The sequence below is a fragment of the Zosterops lateralis genome (genome assembly GCF_965231275.1).
Source record: "Zosterops lateralis genome assembly, chromosome: 1".
Classification (NCBI taxonomy): domain Eukaryota; kingdom Metazoa; phylum Chordata; class Aves; order Passeriformes; family Zosteropidae; genus Zosterops; species Zosterops lateralis.
Genome location: NC_139762.1, coordinates 15,668,921 through 15,691,269, shown reverse-complemented (window position 1 = coordinate 15,691,269; position 22,349 = coordinate 15,668,921). Strand labels below are relative to the sequence as shown.

At 36.5% G+C, this 22,349-nt stretch overlaps 1 protein-coding gene across 2 annotated transcripts in view; it reads right to left on the bottom strand.

Moving 5' to 3' along the window:
* Nucleotides 1-2,235: 2,235 nt before the first annotated feature.
* Nucleotides 2,236-22,349, bottom strand: part of KIF5B (kinesin family member 5B) — a 32,775-nt gene continuing 12,661 nt past the window's right edge. The window contains exons 9-26 of one of the 2 annotated variants that reach the window (XM_083868591.1): nt 21,348-21,452; nt 20,810-20,955; nt 19,030-19,178; nt 17,511-17,704; nt 16,484-16,552; nt 15,171-15,377; nt 13,262-13,405; nt 12,425-12,610; nt 11,452-11,569; nt 11,050-11,111; nt 10,826-10,935; nt 10,542-10,643; nt 8,414-8,474; nt 8,234-8,305; nt 7,951-8,055; nt 7,269-7,485; nt 5,456-5,585; nt 2,236-4,065 (exon numbers count right to left, since the gene is read on the bottom strand). In XM_083868591.1, coding sequence (XP_083724717.1) covers nt 4,059-4,065; nt 5,456-5,585; nt 7,269-7,485; nt 7,951-8,055; nt 8,234-8,305; nt 8,414-8,474; nt 10,542-10,643; nt 10,826-10,935; nt 11,050-11,111; nt 11,452-11,569; nt 12,425-12,610; nt 13,262-13,405; nt 15,171-15,377; nt 16,484-16,552; nt 17,511-17,704; nt 19,030-19,178; nt 20,810-20,955; nt 21,348-21,452 — 2,184 coding nt within the window. In that variant the 3' untranslated portion in view covers nt 2,236-4,058. Of the gene's footprint in view, nt 4,066-5,455; nt 5,586-7,268; nt 7,486-7,950; nt 8,056-8,233; nt 8,306-8,413; nt 8,475-10,541; nt 10,644-10,825; nt 10,936-11,049; nt 11,112-11,451; nt 11,570-12,424; nt 12,614-13,261; nt 13,406-15,170; nt 15,378-16,483; nt 16,553-17,510; nt 17,705-19,029; nt 19,179-20,809; nt 20,956-21,347; nt 21,453-22,349 lie in introns of both variants that reach the window. The other variant, XM_083868590.1, reaches the window with a different exon arrangement.

The following is a 22,349-nucleotide window of genomic DNA, read 5'->3' as shown; positions in this document are numbered from 1 at the left end:
ACTCATCCCAGGGTGCAGATCCGCCACACTTTGCTATGCAATACCTCAGTTTTCCCTTTATAACCATTAGCCCCTTACTTTCCTTTTCAAATGCAAATAGGCCCGTTTCTTTTGTACTGTATTTCGTTCTTCACGTAACTTTTCTACTGCCCATTACACCGGTCAGCACAGCTGACTGACTGGTACCCTCTGCCTCTTCAGCTTTCGCACTGGAACACTCAAAGGACTCAGCGGCTGAAATTGCTCTCCCCGCATTGCCCCCAGCAAGGGCTGGTTAAAGATAAGACAATGAACAGCTCTGTTCGGAGTTCAGGAAGACTCATGAACTCAAAACTCCCCAGGCAAAAATTCTGACGAACCCATCAGTCCTCAGTAATCATCTTCCAGAGGTGTTTTCTTTGTCATTCAGCGAGGTTTTATTACGTCCTTAATACCTAAAGTGTCCGTTTTGCACATAGCACATGTTAAATAGTGATTCATTTTGACATTTCCTAACTGGGTGTTACAACTCTTGGCGCATTCAAGGGGGAAGGCACCTAGCTCAGCCAATGAATTCCTTCAGTTTCACAGTGCAAGTAACCACAGCTTTACCTTGGCAGAGATGCAGTAGTATTTTTTGCTCACTTTCGAAAGTCATTTTGGACCATTCCATTGCTCATAAGAAACTACAGAGTGAAAGATTTCCTTTCCTTTCTGAGCATCCCTTGGTTGTCTGCAATTAAAGAGGTCTGAGGTGATCATCCCCTAGCAGATACAGAGATTTATGTAAAAGGGAGCTCTGTGACTGAGCCATCTTCTGTTAACAGGATACACTACAGAATATTTTACAGTATAGATCAGCTCACTGCTGAACAGTTTTACAGATGCAATTTCTCCCTCCTGAGATCTTTGCTTTTACATAACTGTACTGGCAGTAAATCATGACCTCCTTTATGCTTTTTTATATATGTATTTATTCGTATGTCAAAGCTCTATACATCTAGCTAAATCTTTTTCTGTGGAAATTATTCAGAAGTTGATTGCAGCCTTGCATAACTACACTGCTCCATAAAAAAACCCTCAGTTCAATAGCACTAAGAAAAAGTAGAATCAGCTATTACAGATACTAGTAAAGGAAAATGAGTCCCTGGAAAAGAACCCTACAAAAGTCTAAATGGAAGAGAAATACTGAAAATAGATTAATCAGTCTCAACCAGAATGACAGGGTCACCAAATCAGCAGACACCAACCTTGAAAAAAGAGAGGTCCACAAAGCAAGTGATAACTCCTGGTAATTCCTTTCCAATCGAGTTTACATGGATTCTGGAAACAACTGTTCAAGCATGTGGATAAAAGGAGAACTTTGAGCATCACCATACAGACAACTGACAACACACTCAGGAGTGCCCCAGGCACAACACACCTAGAGAAGATTGTTGCATCATCACATTTGACCACATATAGAGATAATAAATGGGATAAATGCACAAAGAAGTTCAAAGATTTTTCTTCTCTTTATTTAAACACAAATACATTTACAGCATGCAGGTAAGTTAAAACTATATGGCGTCTTCCCCAAACCAATTGTTTTAATGCATCTTAAGTGTACTGAAGTTAAATCAGATTCCACAGGTAGACTTGTCCTCATGTCAAATTTAGAGTTACACACAGTAGTGAGTCAGCATTTAAGTTATGTAAATAATTTAGTTGTTCACCAGAAATAAATATTATTTCACCAAGTTCCTATCCTAAACCATCTTTTAAAAATATGATCTAGAGGAACATAAAAATAAGAACCATTCAAAGACTGCAAGTTGAAATAGCAGTGTTAAACATTCCCCGTATAGGCTGAATATTTTCATTTACAAAATACAGTAATTGTCCTGTCTGGCTGACCTATGACAGCCAAACCAGAAAGCAAAGAAAGTTGTGTGGTTTTCTCCTTTTTTACATTTTAAGAGGCAGTTCTTGGTAAACTTCATAAAAGGTTTAAAATAAAAAAAAAAGTTTAAATATAAAAAGGTGATGTACACTGAGCTACACACTAGTTACTATTTAATCTAATTTTTTAAACACAGCAATTTTCAGCACCAAAACCCATGACAATTACCTACAGGAATGAAACCCCCATTCACAGGCATGAGAAAAAAATCCTGCTTCATTTGAGTGTGTTGTTTTGTTTTTATGATTGCACATTGACAAATGAAGGCCTGAAAACCTGTAGTTAACATTGAGAAAGATAATGGACAGTGCTGATTCAATGATGAGAAATTTAATTCAAAATATTTGTTGTTTCCTTTTTTTTTTTTTTTTTTCCCCTCAGTATGCTGCCTTTAACTGTGCTCTAAAACAACTGCAAGTTTGGAGTGTTTGGTGGCCTTAGTGAAGAAAACTGTCTTAAAAGCTGAAAACTCCAAAAGAGTGGGATTTCCAACTGATACACTCAACCTTTAAAAATCAAACTATTAAAAATTCAGACTACTGTAGATATAGAAAAAAAGTGGTTCAAGGTCTAAAATTTGACTATACTCCATTGTAATATAAATATTTTACCTATTTTAAAATAGAAAAATTGAAAGTGATTTGCTGTCTGAACAGTCACAGAGTTTCTACTGTTTCCACAATAACTGAATACCCAGGAAAAAACTCAAGCCAGAACAAAAAGCTGTATCAACCAGGTCTGAGAAACTCACTGAATTTTTCCAGCAATACTAAGTTTCTTCTTTCTTAAAGACCTGGTAACTAGTTTCTATACAGAAGAAGGCTGTTCTAAAAATTATAGTGGCTAGACCCTATGAATAAGTTAAGTAAATTATACTATAAAAACTTTAAACCCCGGATTCAACTCAGCGAGAGTACCGGAGCTCAAAACAAAACAAAACAAATTTAAAAAAAAAATAAAAAAAAAAATCAAACCCCCACGTTTTGTTTTGTTAGCCACTTTACAGGACTTTATTGCAAAGAGAAGAAAAATATTTAACAACTACTACTTTGGACATTTCATATACCTACTTACAAATGGATTACAAATACAATTCAGGGTAGCACTTTATTTTATTGTTATTTTAAACACATGCCACTGGCATTTCTGTATACATCAGTTTTAAAAAGTTGTGTCCTTTATTTACGTATTTGAATTAATTGGCCTGTTGCTGAAAAAGGCTTTTTAAATTTAAAATTAAAATTTTAGCCAAAAATTCCAGTACTGTACGTGGTAAAATATGAAGTTACAGTTTAGACTGCCCTCCTTTCACTATTACAAAATAGCAAAAGTGAACTGTCACAGATACAGACAAATGGACAGACAGGCTCATCAGAATGAAGCAGAATGTTTTCACTCCACCAGACTGTACTGTGTGCAGAACCAGGAACAGGACAGATGGGACAATCCATTGCCAAAGTCTTTTTTGTAAACTCGGGTTTACTGTTATTACTGTACAGTACAGAATTCTAAGTCACCCGGCGGCCGGGCGGGTGTTCGGTAACAGTTACAGAGCCTCGTTCACACTCAACTCTGATGTCGGAGGTGTCACAGGGCCTCGTGGCAGCTCCTCAGCACTTCAGGATCCTCACACTGTACAAACACAGTTAGTTCCAGTGCTCTATGCAGCATTCCAGAAGAAAACTGTAATGTAGAGTGCTGCCTAATTCAGTGGGACATGTAGTGTTATGTGAAGTGATAAAAATGAAAGTATACTTAAACACTGTTGCACATTCCCTAAGACAATAAGATGTACACAAATTAAGCTAGAAAATTTGAACTAAGATTTTTCTCAACGTACATTCAGCTTGGCACAGTGCAGACTAAATTTAAGACATGAAAGACAAACTGTGTAATAAGCAGAGCTACACTTTAAGTAACATGTCATTTTTCAAGACGCCAAAATTGCACTCTAGTTGGTTTTTTTTTTTTTGGGAATCAGTTAGCAGAATTTGTAGAAGGGGGAAGAGCTGTACAGGCCAGGTATAATTTATACAATTTTCAAAAAATAATCCTACAGTCCCCAAAAGGAGAGATTATTGTCATGGAATGACTCCCTCTACACAATATCCAATCCTCCTCATGCTGCATTTACTTTTCAGCAACTGTAAATGAAAGAAAATCACAGAGTTAAGCCAAAAAAGCAAAAATTATTTACCTTTAGAGTAGACCATATCAACTATTTACATGGCCTTTAAGAGCCCAGTTCCTAAACCACTCAGGTAAGTGCTAACAAAAAACCCACTTTAAAATAAGAAATCACACAACACAAAGCATTTAAGCAATGCTGTCTGCTACCAATGAATTTACAGCATGACAAACTGACTGGGTATGCAATCTTGACTGCAATAATGGAGTAAACATTACAGACAGAAACCATTTATAGCCCAGCTCCATTTCCCATGACTGCTGCTGCTTTTCCTGCCTAGTGGCAAAACTCCTTGGTCATTCAAGGCAAACGTTATTCAAGGTTGAAGTACCCATCAGTTCAACTCTTATTTACTAAGAGACATTACTGAACAGAACCAGGTACCTTGACTAATACTACAGCCCAGTTTTCTCTGAATTGGAGAAAAAGCTTGGAAAAGTCAGTCAGCTAACAGAAAGAAAAACAAAATTCATATAAACTGTTCTGGAGCCCTTCAGAAGAGGAGCACCCAGATTTCAAGCACCCCATCCCACTTTAGATATCTTTCAAACTGAAGATGCAGATAATTAACTAAGGGAATGTCTAGAACACATTTATAGACACATTCAAAAGTGAAGATGACAACAGAGAATATAAAGTAAAGCATTACTGTTAGGTGAACAACAGATCAACCTACTATAAAGCAGATATTAATTAAAAAGAGAGATGGTTCTGTAAAGCAACTTAAACATATTAAATACCATGCAACATGCAATTACTTTGGAGATTAGAGATGTTTTAAAGTAAGTGCACACTTAATTTCAATCACTATAACTGCATTTTAGTTAGGCTAACATTTTAAGTTTACTGGATGAGGACGTGAATTCTTCTGTTCAATAATTCCAAATCACTGACACATTAAGCAGTGTGCAAACACAGTTAGAAAAGTAAATAAATAACATGTAAAAATACAGTGAACTTTATTTCATCACTGAATGTTTTCCTGAAGAAAACCATATTTCAAAAGATACCAGCAAGCCAAAAGAATTTAAAATGTCCACTCCTTTCCCAAATAGTGGCTACTGTCTTTGACTGGTAACCATCTCCAATTGATTGTTTCCACATGTTGTTCTACTCCCACAGACCACCATCAGAATTACCATTTTACAACAAACACTTTTTAGAAGAAAAGCAGCAGCATCTTTAGTCAGGTGTACATTATACCATTCCACTGGCTATAAAATTCTGTAAAAAGGAGGAGTTAATCTGACTATTCAAGTGACTTTATGCCACAGAATGAACTGCAATAAACCTAATACAAAGCAGTTTGATCACAGATTTTAAAAAATGCTACAAGACAAACTTACACTTTGTCTTGCCGCCCACCTCCGCGCAGCACGACTGGCTGGCTGTTCTGAGTGAACGCACCTCCACCACGAATTGCACTTGGATGAGTTGGAGAAGCTGCTGGATGCTGGCCAGGGCGGATGGGCTTAGCTGTGTGACGAGAAATGTGACTTACAAATAGATACACAACAATACCCCGGATTATTCAAATTTACTGATATCATTACCCAAATGTAATAATCACAATTGAATGCACTTTGAATAAGAAAACAAGTTTAGAGGATGACATTCTGAGAACGTAACAGATTAGTGTCAGCTACAACAAACCCTGGAAAATAGACAAGGCTTTGCTTTTATTGTTCCCTGTTAAAGCTCACAAAGCTTCTGATACAGATTGTCCTCAAAACAATTATCTGTCCCACTTAATATAGTACCTTCTATGAATCCTATTTTTTGGCAATAAAAACTCAAATAAAACAATACTAGACAGTTTCCTGAGAGTTATGTATTAGTAAGGAATCATTATACTTGCTGTCCTTCCCATATCTACTTGAGTGATAAAGTCACTAGTAACTCTCTCTGCAGGTAGTTCTGTGTACCAATACTCCACAGATAACACTGCTCCATCAACCTACCACCACATAAAATCAAAACTTGCTCTATAGCCAAAGTCAAAATAATCTGGCAGTTTTGACAAGTCGTTCATAAGCTGCATACATTTAATAAACTATATTTTCAATTAGTTTCGTACTTAGCTCTTAACAGAACATGCATAATGTATGTGTAGGACTTCACAAAGTTCTGTAATATTGAAGAGAAGCACGTAAAATTTCAGCAGGCAACAAAGAACCCACAGGCAGCAGCTGCAGCAGAGACACACTTCTCAATTACTGCCTTATAGAAAGCTGATCTCCAGGAGGACATGACTCGTTCATCTAGACGTTTAATCACAAGAGGCTGTATACCTCAGGTGCAACCACTAGAGAATTGTTTGTTTTCTTGGAGACCACTTGAGAAAACTAAGACAAGAAAAGCATCTGTCTGCAAGCTGCTACTTCATCTGACCAAAAAATTGTAACTATTTTGCAACAGCTCTTTGCAGACCTGCAGAATATGAGCAAAATTTAACTGCAATGCTCATTTTAGTCGGATTAACATTTAAGAGAAGTGTATTGATGACTGAAGTCCTTTAGTTCTACAGCTGTAGTGTAATGTGCACAGTTAAGTTCTCCACAGGTCACGCACCTTCTTGGTCCTCAGCACTCGACAGAGTAATGGCAGGTGGAGGAGCAAAGGAGTATTTTGCCTCCACCCTCCCGTTTTTCTGTTATTTTCCCCTAGAGAGGGCTATGGATACTTATGTTTTGGAACAAAGAACTGAAAAGGTAATGAAGGATCTTTGGATATTGTGTGTTTCTCTCTGCCCCTCTGCCCTGTAAGATCAGGTCAATTTTGCTGTTGTTGAAGGTGATGGCTTAATCTTCCTTGTCGCCTTTCGATACCTATTTAGTCTTAGAAATTGGAATGGAATTGGAATGATCTAATAAGATTAATATGCAGTGTATTGTTTCTTCTAGGAAATGTAACATATTCAGGCTAGAATTCTAGGTTGGTAAGCCTTTTCCAAAGCCATTTAAAGCAAATAAAAAGCCAAACAAACAAAGTATCACCTCCACACACAGTCTGTTAACTAAAATATAACTCACTGTAGAAAATAGATCAGAATGATGTGTGCAGTTTCAATGAGGGCTGAAAGATGCACATATATACAAAAACAAAAAAAAAAAGTAGGAGACAGATGAAACTTTAGAGAGCAAGGGAGTGTTTACGCACCAATTTGTGCCGAATGTCCTCTTCTGGCCATATTCTTGGATCTTACAGCTTCCTTTATACGATCTACTTCTTGCTGATACCTCTTGCGATCACGAGAAGCATTCTCTTTGGCTTCCTTCAGTGCAGATTCCAAAGCTTTCACTCTTTCAGCTGTAGCTCTAAGTCGCTTCTCCAGTTTAGGAAGTTCACAGCGAAGATCAGCATTATCACGTACCAGCTACAGAACCAGAAGTGATTATATTCTTAGTATCTGTCTTCACAGGGACAGCTAAACAAATACCCTCCCACCCCTAAAGAGGCAAAGCAGTAGGGTTATGTTCAGAGACACTGAGAACTGTAATTTGAAAAATCAGTTACTGTGGAAGAACCTGCTACCCAACAGAGGCACCTTTTCCACTGGAAACAGGCAAGCAGCCCCTAGATTCATATATGAAGTCTAAACATGAACTTGGGACCCTTTCAGTTTAAATACAGCTATTTTGTTACACTCCCGCATGTACTCAAAACAGTTAATTAACTTCTGTTACAAAATAATAGACTAAAGTTTTCCTGTATCAAAAGACACACTAAAGATGTCAAAGTATTTACTTATGTAAGTTACTTAATGACCAATAGGTAGTTGCTTCTGTAATGATGAATCTGGAGTAGTTTTATTAAAATTTGAAATGAAGTCTCATCGTACCTGTTTGTGAACCTTTGTAAGCTGTTCAAGATTATTCTCAAGGAAGGAAATCTTCTGTTTCTGTGCAGCGCTGCCTCCTGTATCATCTGAGTCAATCTCAGCACTCTGCAGTAACAAAGGCATGGGGAGGGAGACAGGAGGCTGAGTACAAATCTGAACTTGCATATTTTACAATCAAGCCACAAAAATTAAACCAAAGAAACATCAGTTCCTAATTTAGTTCTAAACTGGAATCCATGCAGCATTCTCAGAAACAACAAGTTTAACAAGAGCACCACATTACCTTTTTCACTCTAGTAGCCAGATCTTGAACAAACAGCTTCCGAAGATTGTGAAGAGTCTGAAGTTCTTTTGCCTACAGTTAAGGACAAGAAATTAACAAAACAACCCAAACAAACTCTGAAAGAAAAAAAAAAGAGACAAATATTGACATTTGCTTTGGAATGTATTCTGATTATCTTACCACAGTCTCTTCCAAACCCTTTAAATCTTGCCTTGCTTGTTCTCGTCTGTCCTGCATAACCCTAAAAGAGAATAAATTATTCCTGAAATATCCTAGAAAAATTAGAAATTTTGTTTTAGAGGACTAGAGTGATAAACACTGTATGGTACAAATGAAAAAAGTCTTTTGGTTGAAGTCTTAAATTAAAAATGTACCCAACAGATGACACTCAAATCTGTATGGCATGGGAGTGGTGGGATTGAGGGAATTGCAAAAGGAAAAGAGGGACGTACTTTTAATATTGAACACAAACAAGTACATTCAGATGCATAAATTATAAAAGTTTCTACAATAGTAAAAGACAAGAGTCTCAGAGTCAACTTCAGAGTGAATATTTGAGGAGATCTTATCCTACAAATGTTCTTAGCCCTGACCAGCCACGATGATAAGTTTCATGTGCCAGATTAAAAATTCTCTGTTTTATTTAACACCTCACCCTCAACAAGTTGGCAAAACCAGCATCATAACAATGTCAGCATACAGGAATATAACCTGATGATTATCAGTGTACAGAGCTGCTGTCTTGCCAGTTAATGTGAAAGGATTTTTTGCATGGAAAATGTACTTTCTCAGAACTGTCAGTGCAGTTATCAAAATGACAGAATACAGGAAAGGAACGCGGACTTTTCTTTTTGTGACCTGAGATTAGAATAGAAAGGCCAAGGACAGCATGAAAATGAAGTGTTCCTGTTAAGTAGTTAAAAAAAGCCTCTTTTCCTCTTGAAATTTCTCCTCACTCAGTTTCACTACTAGTTCACAGTCAAATGAGCAAACGGTTGATCTAATAAAATATTCCAAATAATGTCACTATCCTATCTGATTTCCAGATGTCTCCGAATAAGTGGTTCCAGGCATCCTATACAACTTCAAACAGAAAAAGCTAAAGTGAATAATTTGCATTGTTCTTGGTTTGTCATTTGCCATGCACATTTATGATATTCAGTGGAAAATAACTGGATTCAAAAAGACTGGAGGAGAACACAGAATACAAAACTAATTTTTAAAACTTCTTTGCAAATCTTTTGAAGAGGAATGTCCTTATACAGCAAGTGATTTAAAGTGGTCAATGCTAGATGTAGCTGAGCCTGCAAACTGAAATAGAAAGCAATAATGTGGTACCTACAGCAAATCTTACAAAACCAGAAAATTGTATTTTTGTATCTATTTGTATCTACTGTAGCTAATGTAAGTTTTGTAATCATTGTGCCATACAAATAAATCAAAGTAAGATGGATTCACGAGACCAGAGTACTGGTAAAATTTTAGTCAGTTAAACAGGATAAAAAAAAAAAAAAAAAAAAAAAAAAAAAAAAAAAAAAAAAAAAAAAGGCAAGCATTGCTTCCTAGTTACCAGCACAAAGCAGTCAGGTCCCTCTGATTACTTCAAATTTCATTATAAAAATGCCTGAAAACCACTGTGCGTGTTTTAAATATAGCCAGAAAGCACTTTCAAGTATAATGTATTTCTGGCTTCTGTGAAGATAAATTTGTATGTGCCCAGAAAGGGGTTACAACTGATACACTTTGAAAGATTTTCAGAAGATTAAGGTCAGATTTCTAGAAGCTGAGAACTGTTTTTGAGCTTGACTTGGATACTTACCTGCAAGCAAAAGGTAATTCCATTTTTACACTTATTTTTGAGTCTCTAATTCACTAAGACATTGTATTTAGTTAATCAGTGAAGCATGCAACTATTTCATTTTAAGAATAAACCAATCAGAGCCACCCAATGAGTTAAATCACATAAGAATAATAAAAAGAATAAGGGAACACAAGAATCAGAAAAAGAGTAAGGGGAATTCTTAGAAGACTCTTTCAGTCTTATAGAATGCAATACTTAGCTGCAAATTGAAAAGTTAATTACTCCAATCCATACCATAATAACAAAAAGCCCCCCAATTGTGGCCTTCATATCTTTCATGATTTTACTTCCTATTTTAAGTATTCACGCAGTGCAAAGGTTTTAAAAAAGGTTCATGAAAGCCTCTTTAGTAAGCATACTGTAAAGTGACAGGCACTGCATCATATTAGTCACTAGTTAATGGAGTAAGTGTCCCCACACACATTTGTTTGATGCATCATCACTTACGTAAGCTCATGAAGTTTTCTGCTTTTTTCCTGATCAGTCGCTTTCAGCTTCTCATGCTCGACTCTCAGACGTTCCTGCTCAAGCATCATCTTCTGGTTTTGGCTAAACACAGAAAGGAAGTATCTTATCAGGTGAAACTCTCAGACAGCATATTCAGTAACAAGATGGAAAATAGAAGGACAGTTCCGGAGGAAACTCTCACCACTTCCTTCCACTGTACTGTGCTTCTGTACTTGCACAGCCCAGAGACATTTGGTACCACTAAAATAATGACAAGTACTTACTCTTGAAGCTCAGTGATGAGCTTCTCCTTTGCATCAACTTCATCTCTGAGGCTACTGATTTGTTTCTGATGCGTCTCACGATGGCTCTGAATTTGCTGCTCCACAGCTTGCTATTAGAAAAAAACAGAACATATTAAATACTCTGAGTTACCATCAGATAATCAATATGTAGGGATTTGGTTTTTTAGGGTTTTCTTCTCTTTTAAACAATGAAATTGACTTACCTTGACTTCATTTGCAGTTTGAACCTTATTTAAGTGCTCTTTCTCCATCTCATGGACCTTTTCTAGAAGGCATAGAGAACAAAAAACACATTTCAGCCAAGTATCTACACAATCACATGGATGATGGCACTAATTTCCCCTTTCCTTGCCAACACCTTACAATTTGGAAAAAGTCCCCTTCCAACACAAAAATTAATTAAATTATTAACATCTTCAATCCTATCAATAACATTCTTTCAAACAGCAAACATGTTTTACCATGGATTAATTCTACATGTCCAGTAGCAAAAAGCCTTTCTATAGCTCTACCTTTCAACCTAAACAGAACAGAGCAATACCCTATTTACCACTATGTTGTTAAAATGGTAGTGGTGGGTGGGGTGTTGGGACGCAAAGTCCTACCCTGTGCTCGGAGTTGAACTAATTCTTCATTAAGGGAATCCACAGATTCTTCCAGCTGCCTCTTTTTCTGTTCCACATTCTGAAGATATTCAGTCAGTGACTTGATCTTGGCTTCATGCTTGTGGAATGAAAAGATTCATTTGCTTTGGAACTAGGTACCATGGAATTACATCTGCATAAACAGTTCATACTTATTTTTTACACAACAAGTAACCTCATCTCAAAACAAACATGGTGCCAGCTAGACTCTTAGAAGAATATGACTACTCAAGAAGATCTGTAATGTAGCCTTTAAGACAATGTCTTTATTCTGGATTGAAATTAAATACATTTTTGACTGGGAGATGTTTTGAATGTTAAATGCTAACAGAGGCAAGAGAGGCCCACTGTATTCAGAAGATTGGCCTGAAATGTGCATCTCCTGATTTAAAAAAAAGACTATTATCTGTATGAAAAACAAAATACAGAAATATTAAACTGCATATCTAGATTACAGTTTTCAGAAGTGTTAGAAGTCACATTACTTATCTTTTCTAACAATCACATTAAAATGGCCTATCTCACATTAGAAATAAATTTAATCTGCTATGCAAATCTGGAATTTTACTCTGCTATTACCTCTCCCATTTCCAGCTTGGGGCATTGGCAGGCAGAGTGCCCACTAGCCACTGCTTCTGTAGGACTTGTATTCGTAAAGAATCCTGCGATGGAGAATACACTCCAGTATTTAAATACAAGTGTTACAAAAGCATTAGCAGGCTACAGATACATTGCAGAAATTCTGACATCCTGTCACACTGAATTACTTAGAAGCATCCAATCTGATGAGAGTACTAAGGAAACAGCTGAGTCTTATGACTGTTCACTCACAGTGTGCTATGTTAGGTGCCAGAAAAACCCTGTGACTTTTTTCTCCAGTAGGTTAATGAATTTATTTTATAAAGAAGACTGTACACTGTAGAGAAATGTTTACCTGTGAGATCCGGAGCTGGCAGGCAGCCAACTCCTTTTCATTTTCTTCCATTTTCTTATTGCTTTCAGCTTGTGTGCCTTCTAACTGTTTGCAACGTTTCACCATTGTTTTTACTTCTGATTTCATTTTGCTAATGTACAGTCTCGCAACTGTGAATTCTTCATCGATCATGCCAGTTCCCTCAGGCTGCTGAAAAGGGTGGAATACACATTTAGAAAGCTCAGATAACAAAACTGAACTAACAGTGCACTGGAGCATCTTAATGCTCAGGACACATCCCCAGTCACAGCTGATAACCACAGAACTTTAAAAATAAACAAAAAACCCTTACATTTTGAAATTTAAGTTTTCCTATTGATTGTTTAGAAGTTTGCACAAAGACAACGAGTTGCTTGAAGAAGAAAATACAATTCACTATTGATTTCTAATACTGCTTACATCCTTGCCCTATAGCCACATTCTAGACTTATCTTTTATTTCATGTCCTCATCCTGTTTTTAATACAAGTATCATCCTGATCGTCACTGTAGGTCAATATTACATTTCCAAGACAATGCTATTGATTAAGACTACTTCATACAGCAGTTTGGTAACACGAATGAGAACGCTGCTTCTGAAAAACATCATGCCTGCTCTTCCCTGTCTGTGCACAATCAAATTCTGTCAGGGACCTGATTAAGTCACAATAAAAGCAACGGAGGAGCTTATGTCCAAATTATTAATATACATAAAGCTTCCTATGGTGGTAATTTTTACCATACTAAGAAAATGCCCTCACTGATCCACAATATATGTGTTTAATACATGGCACTGAAGACAGCAGAGATTAACTCTTACCTTGACATCATTATTTCCTACTGCAATTCCAATCTCTGCAAGATCTTTTAATAAGGAGGCCATCATTTCTGTTGCTCGTTTCTTCTGATGGTTGGTCATTTCTTTAAGTTTCTGAAGCTCTGCATCTATACTGGCTAAAGTGACCTATAGTAAAAGAAGTTACCCTTGGTTAAACAAAACACTCTTGCTCTTGGAATTAGTTTCATATTATTTACAGAGCACCAGCATTTCTTCTGAAAGAACTAAAAAGTACTGGGGACAGAGACCTTCAACTCACAAAATAAAATCTTGAAGCTGCAGTAAAATTAGTGTTAATATTGTTGAACAGCATTTAGAATGATATACTATTAAATATTGCAGGGAATCACATTCATAGAAAAAGAGTAAATGGACAGCAAGTCCAACAATTTTCATGGTATTCTGGTAAATGAAAACAACTTCAGCTTTATCTGCATAGCTCTTGACTCTTCCCTACTTGCTAATTAAAAAATGAGAGTACTCTCTCAGTACTGATATTTCATAAGCACAACACTTATTCTTGAACACTTGTTCAGCCGGCTTGACCTCCTGTGGTTGTAGTAGCTGCAGATCAGCAGCTCACATGCTCAAGAGTCTGCTATTTGTTGTCTAGTTTTAAAAAAATATCAGAAGTTTTACAGCAGGAAAGTTTCAGGCAGAGATCCCAAAGGATGGTTACTGCATGGGTTATCAGTGCCAGATTGGGATGTCTTAATTTTATGACACCTCTGAACAGCTGATTTCTTGCAGATTGAGTTGTCCATGACAATGGATGTTAGTTATAATATCTAGAATCCCTACCTATAATTTAAAAAACTACATCAATAAAGCAAACAAAAACCAGCAAAAAACAAACCATACACTTCAGAATCATACACACACACAGAGCAAACCTATTCCAATAGATTTTAAATGCTGCTTATAAGACCATAGATTCCCTGACTTTTGGCCGACCTTCAAGTGATGTAAGTTACCAGTAAAGATTACTCAGCTCAGAATACTCAGAACTTTAAAGAGAAATTTCACGATCTTGTGAACTTCAATTACATCATTAGTGTTCTACCAAGTCAAATCTTAGTAACTGAAAATTGAAAGCCACAGTCACTAGAAGACCCAGATTCTCTTACTATCATCTTCAAGAACAGAGAACAGTGAGACTTGTGCCATTAATATTGTCTGCAATGCCAGCAAACATGCTGATCTTTTCTAGTATTAGATTTTTAGGATAGTAGGTAGAGTATTAACTGCTTAAAACTGATTGAGGTCTGCCAAATAATTGTCTACCAAAACAGTCAGTTCAGAAACTTTGCAGGCATGTAAGGAGGTGCACAGTATTCTGTGAGACTGATGCTGCATCTGTATCTTAACCAGGGTTAACTTTTGGAATACATCCTCAAGTTTACTTTCAGAAAATAAACCAAACTCCTTATTTTTGAAGGAAGGCATCAAGTTAAGTTATCTCACATTCCATACACAGAGCAGGCAAATACACATTCCTTTCAAGAAAAGCTGTAGCATGCTCACTGCAACTTCAAGATCAGAAGAAGCAAATTCTTACGTCGGGATTTCCCCAACTGCACCAGAAAGATACAAAGAACCAGCATGTAACGGAAGTGTTACAGTTCGACACCTAGGACATTTCTGAACACTCTTCAGGTAGTAAAATGCCACAGGCACTAAAAAGACAAGTGCTATCAAGGTCAGTAATCACCATATGTTTTTTTTTAAGCTTACGGGTTTTAGAAAATCATTTCCCAAAAAATAAAGTAAGTTTTAGACTTAGACTCTAATTTTCCCTTGTGAAATACTTTCAAATTACTTTGTAAAATATGGGCAAGGCAAGCAAAGTCACACTGAAGACTGTCAGTAACTTCTTATCCCAATTTCATACCGATTTTTGATTGAGTTCGTCACTAAGCAGTTCATATTCCTTTGCCTTATCTTCTACTTCCTGAGACTTCTGATCATAGTTGACAGCTAATTCTTCAAGGGCTTGTAACACCTCTTTCACTTCCTCTTTAGAAGCATCATTTTCAGCCTGAAGGCGATTCAATTCTGCTTGCAGGTTGTCTTGGTCCCGTCTGGTTGATGCCAGAAGCTGCAATATTGATAGAGATTTAATAAAAGTACAACAATAAATAATCATGAACAAAATTCCATGCATATCTTGAATTTTATTAACGCTTTTAGCTACTATAATAGCTTATATCTATGTTCCTACTGGCTAGCTTCCTGCAATAAGGATACTAAGAACAGAATAAAATGAACAACTAAATTTACCATCTATATTCACAGTTTTTTAAGTTTTCAAATATCTTAAAAATGGGAAGTGACTACACAAACGAAGACATACAGGGATAGCCATTAGAAATGCACATGGAATACTGCAAGTTCACAAAAAAGCCACTGAACACTACTCATGAGTGTGAAATTGTCAATCACGTAGGGACTAAACTTTAGCATTTTAACTGTTAGCTGCTAAAGAATAACTGGACAAAGAGTACAACTGTAAAAAAGCAGATTTATTTATTTCAATTAGATTCAACAGTAGCTCCAACTTTCCTAGTCCTTGGCCCATTTCCCTCTGTACAAGTACACAAGGATTACTATTTTTCAAAATCTGTGCTACAGAGAAATATTTTTTCTAATATTTTAGCTAAATGAAATTTTCATCATTAATAGGAATTTCTCCCCATTAATTTATATCCCTGGCAACCCATGTGCATACAAATAATTTGAATATTCTAGCAAGTGTGGTCTAAATTAACACATAGATACTTCCTTTTTCATTATGGGCCAATACATTTCCCTCCTCTCCCTTTTCTCTCTGTACAGCAACTCACCAGAAGTAAACCTTAAAACAGATTTTTTACTTTAAATCAAGTTACCTTCAGTTTTGACAACCAGCTAACTTTGCATATGGAAGAAAGCTGTGGTTGTCTTTGCATAAAATACTTCAATTCTTTCAATCTTCATGGATACTTAAGACCCAAGTAGACTGGTTTAAGTTTGGCCATCAGCACAGTGTAAGTGGGAGGAATGAACAGGCAGAACATTCAGATAAAGCATAGAAGAGAACTATTGTGCAGCACTAAGGTGTCATTCTATTCCCCAGTGATAAACTGTGACCTATTCCAAATACTTCCAATTTCTTTAACGGAAAGAAAAATGAAAATAAAATAAAGATGCAAGAGCAAAACTCACCTCTTCCTGATCCAACATCTGTGTCTTCAGTTTTTCTACTAGTTGACTCTGCTGATTAATTTCTTCATCCTGCAGTTAAAATATGACCATGTTCATAAAACTGACAAATACCACTCAGAAAAAATAATCTAAGAGACAGCAAGTCTCTCAATACCTAAGTATTATTAGGTATCTAACTTTTCCCTATTCTGCGATAATTACACAACAAAGCAATAAAAGTAAAAACCAATCCTTTCCATTTCACTGGTTGATTCATTATGCTCTTAACCTGGCATGTGTGTGTAACGCTTCGTTAACACCATGCTTCAGAGACAAGTCTTATATCTATGCTTTTCCAACTCTTCTCCAAGTTGTCCTAACTTCCAAGAAGCAATTAGTATTTAATTAAAAGAATTTTTCTATTCAAATACAGTGCTACCGTTTAAATTTGAGATTATTCATTTCAAATAAAATATCTGAAACATGGAAAGAAAAATATTTTGTCTTCCAATTACTCATTTTCCCATATCCATTTTTTCCCAACTAACAAACAATACTCCCTTAGCACCAGATAAGGCTACTTTGACTTCTCTTAATCTTAAGAATTAAGAGGAAGCACTCTCAGTAAATACATCAACAAGCCTGGCAAATTAAATACAGAATCATAGAATAAGCTAAGTTGGAAGGGACCCATCAGGATCATCAAGTCCAACTTTCAGCCCTGTGCAGGACATCCCAAGAGTCACACTCTGTGCCTGAGAGCATTGTCCAAAGGCTTTTGGAACTCTGTCAGGTTTAGTAATGCTGTGACCACTTCCCTAGGGAGCCTGTTCTAGTGCTCAACCTTCCTCTGCGTGAAGAACCTTTTATAACATCCAACCTTAATCTCCCCTGACACAACGTCAGGCCATTCCTTTGGGTTACAAGAGTGAAGATATTTGTACCTGCCCCTTGGTTTCTCCTCCTGAGAATGCTGAAGATATGTGACACAATAATATAGTTCAAGACACATTTTCAAGAGATCTTACATTAAGTGAAAATGGCATACCTTGTCATCCAGTTGTTTGTAAAGTTTAGCAATTTCTTCCTCACATTTCCTTCTCTCAGCATCAGTGAAATTGCCAGTTACTCCAATTGTGGTAGCTGGTTTATCATTAATAACAGTAATATCCTTGTCCACTGCAAAAGCTTCTAAATTGGCCTTCTCCTTGTCAAACTGTTCATCAACTGGTACCGTCTCCCCTTAAAAGTACACTTAATTTTAGTATAGTTAGCCATGACATATTTCCCACAAAACTACCCTTGAGAAGTATTACATATTTCCTACTGACAGCATTACACAGTGAATAAGCAATCGAGTTCAGCTGATTACTTGGCAAAAAAAAAAAACCACCAAAAAAGCCAAACATTAGATCATCCAAACTACTTCCTGCTCACCACAAAACACTGTATTTCACCCAGTTACTCTTCTATGAGCTCCAAATTACACATCGAACCTCATCTTCTAGAAAGCCACCTAACTCCAGAAAACAGAAAATTCTCTCTCCCCCCTGGCACTGTTTTACTAGGTAGCCATATTTATTTTACATTGCTTCTAATTTAAAATATTTTCAGTTAGACTTTTATCCTTTTATGTTCATAAAGCTTTTTCTGATAAGAACACTAATTTCACAGAGAAGACACCACATACCAAGGCACTTCTCTGGTAAATTAAACTAAATTCCTTAGTGCTTTATTCAAAACATTTGATGCAGTCCTTGGGAGGCACAGGCTCTTTCCAACACTTCAGTATCTTGTGTTAAGTATAGTTCTTTCAGAATATTGACATTTCAGATGTGGCCTCATATGAGCTCTATGAAACAATTAAAAAACCCCACATCCTACCAAACCTATTTCAGCAAATCCATTTTTTTCAGATTTGTATCAGGATGTGGTGCAATTGTCTACAAGACTGCAAAATCACCTTCAACAGCTGCCAAACTCCAGAATATATCTGGATGACCTATGTTCTCTTTTCCTGAATTTATGGCTTCACAATTAACTTGCATTTTGCCAGCAGCTTGAACTGATAAGAAGTTAATCATTCAAGAAGAATTAACAGGCACACATTTGGTACTGTCAGCAACTTTGGGACTTGGGTGGGGGTTTTTGCCTATTCCCATGTTTGAATTTTAAATGAGGGCAAAAATCTTGTGATACTGTTTTGAATCAGAAAACCAAAGTGGAAGAAACATTTTACTTAATTTCTGCACTTACACATAATATCAGTTTTCTGTCCCCCCCCAAGAATTTTATACAATGTATGTAACTCTAGTCCTGCTAGAAAACCATGTGCTGAACAATCTAACAGAAAAACACTTTCAGACATTCTTGTTGTAAGAGTATTAGAAGTTATTTCAGTAGCAATAAAGCAGAAAATATCATATTCCAAAGTTGACTTAATACTATAGCTTTAATATCCTTATTACTGCCTTGCATAGTTCCCTTAGCTATTTCTGGTAGCCTGAAGACTCAGTGTGTGTTGTCTTGCCTAAAGTTTGCAGAATAATAATGTAACTGCTTCTCACCGTTCCTCCACCTGTTGAGCTCATTTTCCAGCCATTGGATGGTGTTACGTAGAGTCTTGTTTTTCTCTTTTTCCTTCTCATATTTTTTCTTCCACTGCTCTGCAGTGAGCTCCACGTTGACACAGACTGTGTTCTTGATGGTCTTTGCTCTACACAGACAAAGCAAAAAGCTCTGAAATTTCTTTTTTAAAGAAAGGAATTAAAGGTTACTAAATAATATGTTCACACATCACTAGTGAAAGCATAAACATTCCCATTCTCTTCCAAAACCTTATTTCTGTTCCATGACAAGTTACTATTCTTTAATTGGATTGATACAACTGTCAAAAAACAGAGCAATACAACTTTTGGAAAGCTGAGAAATCTCAAGCTGATTGAGTTGGAAAAATTAAGCTGCATACCTTCATCTGAAAGAACTGAGGTCAGGAGAGTTGTGCACAGTTTTGAACACATCTAGCAAACACTGTCCAATGGAGAGAATAACACTTCTGTTATCCTCTGTGTGCAAACCATCTGGCTTATAAAGGAACAGCTCATTTCAATCACAAAGTCCAGTTACTAGATCTCTGCTAACCCAAAAGGTGTTAGAAGTACTTAGGTAACAGCAGATATGAGTCTCTACATTCAGGTGAATTCCATTAAATTAGGTTTGGAGACAAAACTACAGGCACTGATAACGTATTCATGAAGTAATGTATGGTTTTCACTATAGCGCCATCCCCCACTTGTCTCAGTAATTTTCCTGTCTGGTCTTCTACTACTGAATATCCGCTCCAAAATTCAGAACAGGAAAAAAGCTTAATGGCAGTTAAACATCTCCCTTGCCCTGACTCCTAGAAGTACCCTTCTGCAAAATCTTACGGAGACATTACTACTAAAAGAGATATGATTTTCTACTATATTATATGGCTATTACATAGCCTTCAGTTACTACAGCTGCAGCTGGAAGACACTTTCCAGCGGCTTGTTCACTAAATAATAAAAGGAAAAGACCTCCTATCTTCTAAAAGGAAAACAAAAACCTGCACTGTTGCAGAATGCAGTCATTACTCCATGCTCACTAACTATCCATATTCTGCGAGATTTCTAATCTGTTCTATTTTTCATAATACAAAACTTCTTAGAGAAGACCAGTAGGAAACTATCTTGTTGGACTGAAGTGGAAGAAGTACACTAACATCAAAGACCAGATGGACTAGGAAAACATTGACTGCTTTTTGTAATGCGCCTCACTAAATGGTGTGATTCAATCTGGTGGTCAGGAACTGGAGTATAACAAAGCAGCCACAATAATAGAATGGTAAAGAAGAGCTACAGAACTAAATACCTAAGTGGAAATGAGTATGTATAAATTCAGTTGCAAACAACATAGGAATTTACAAGTATCATTCCAAAGTTTATTAGACTGTTAGATACAGACCAAAGGACAGGCTCTCCTTGCAAATAAGGGATTCAACTTAGCAGGTGAGAGCTCCTTCCTACCTTCTTCCACTTTAGGGAGGGCAGGGGACAGGGAAATACTTACAGCCCTCCAAGATTGTACATTAAACCATGTTTTGAAGCAAATTATATGCTTATCCTGAAAATATAGGCTTTGGAATCTGGCTGGTTTAAAGACTTTTAATTTTTCATAAGGATCTGTATTATGATATAAGATAGATCACAACATTTGCATATACATGAAGAATTACAGAAAGGAAGTAAACATTCTAATTAATTTGGTCAGAGCAACATACTTATTTCTCATTCTGCATTTATTCCTATTAAGCTCTTTACTCACCTTTGGCCAAACAGAAGAGTAGATTTAGTTTCAGATTCATTGTAAGAAGATGGAGAACAGCAAATAACAATAGTGGTTCTGCAATTACCCCCTAGTGAATCTTGAAGGATTCTGGTCATTTTGCTATCACGATATGGAACATATGTCTACCAAGAAAAAGGTTAAACGATCAGTCACAGGTTTTCAGACATTTAATTTCTTAAAACATGAACTATACCTTTGCTAAGTATGACCTTATTAGAAAAATATTAAATTCTACTTTAATTCATAAATCATAAGACTGAAGATGCATGGGATGATAAAACTGTATTTCTATGTTTGGCAACCTTTAGAGCACAAGGCAACTTTCAGTATGATGCTCAGGTCCCTCAGCATTAAATGTACCTTATTAATCTTTACTGTCAATACAGTACGAGAGTAATGGCCACCTGCAATGCACTGAGTCATATCACTGAGATTGGTTAGAATTTCTGTGTAATATGTTCAGAGATGCAAACTTTTAACCTTTAAGTATAAAAAGACTAAAGAGAACACTTACACTGCTTTCAGCCAGTGCTGAGATGACATTTCCAAGAGCAGACAAAGATTTGTTGATGTTCTTGGCCTCATCCAGCACAGCACCTTCTGCTCCAGTTTTACTAACCTATACAATATTTCAGGACATTACTAAAGGCATCTTCAAAAAATACCGTCAATATTTAAGAGAAAACTTAAGTAATTTCCCCTCTTATAAATCAGTCCCCCTAACTTTACCAGGTACACACAAGCAAACTCTCAGACTCTTTCCCTGATTCATTATCAATTTCTCACTCAAAACTCAGTGTCTGAAGACATTTCTCCGGTTTTTAACTGAAGTGAATATTCTCCCTGCAAAGTACACCTTTTTGTAGCAGATGTTAATAACTTCTGCCAAATTAACTTCAAAAGTTTTTCAAAGTCTGTAAAAAAGATTGAATTCCTTAAAAATAAATAAGCATTATTAATAGCTGTTCAGATATCATCTTTAAAACCAAACTACCTCTCCCCTTCAAAAACCCTAACAAAACAAACCATAAAATCCAAACCACATACCACTACTACCCCTGGAAAATACAGCAGAAATCTGTGAGAACAGATTTTAGAGGCTGAATCTGACTTACATGAGTGCTCTAGGAACTTAAGTAGGTATCAGCAGAAACATGAAAAAATCTGACCTGATGTCATTCTATTTACATTACCTCTTTTGCCTCAAGGGCTGAATTTGACTTACAGGTCTGTAACCCTCCCTTTACTGTTTCCACCAAGGTGTGACCATGACTACAATTAAACAACTCTACTTTCCTGCGTTTAAACCAACACAAGGCATTAGAAAACGCATGTATTTCAAAGGGACTGAGGAAATGCACTGAAGTAACATTTGAAACAAACACTGAAAGGAACTACAGAGGAAGGAGACCTGCAATCCAGCCCTTTTCTTTAAAAGAAAAAAAGACTCTGACTAAAGAAACAGATTTCAGAATAAACACAGGATCAGAGACAACAATAAGGTCACAGAACAATG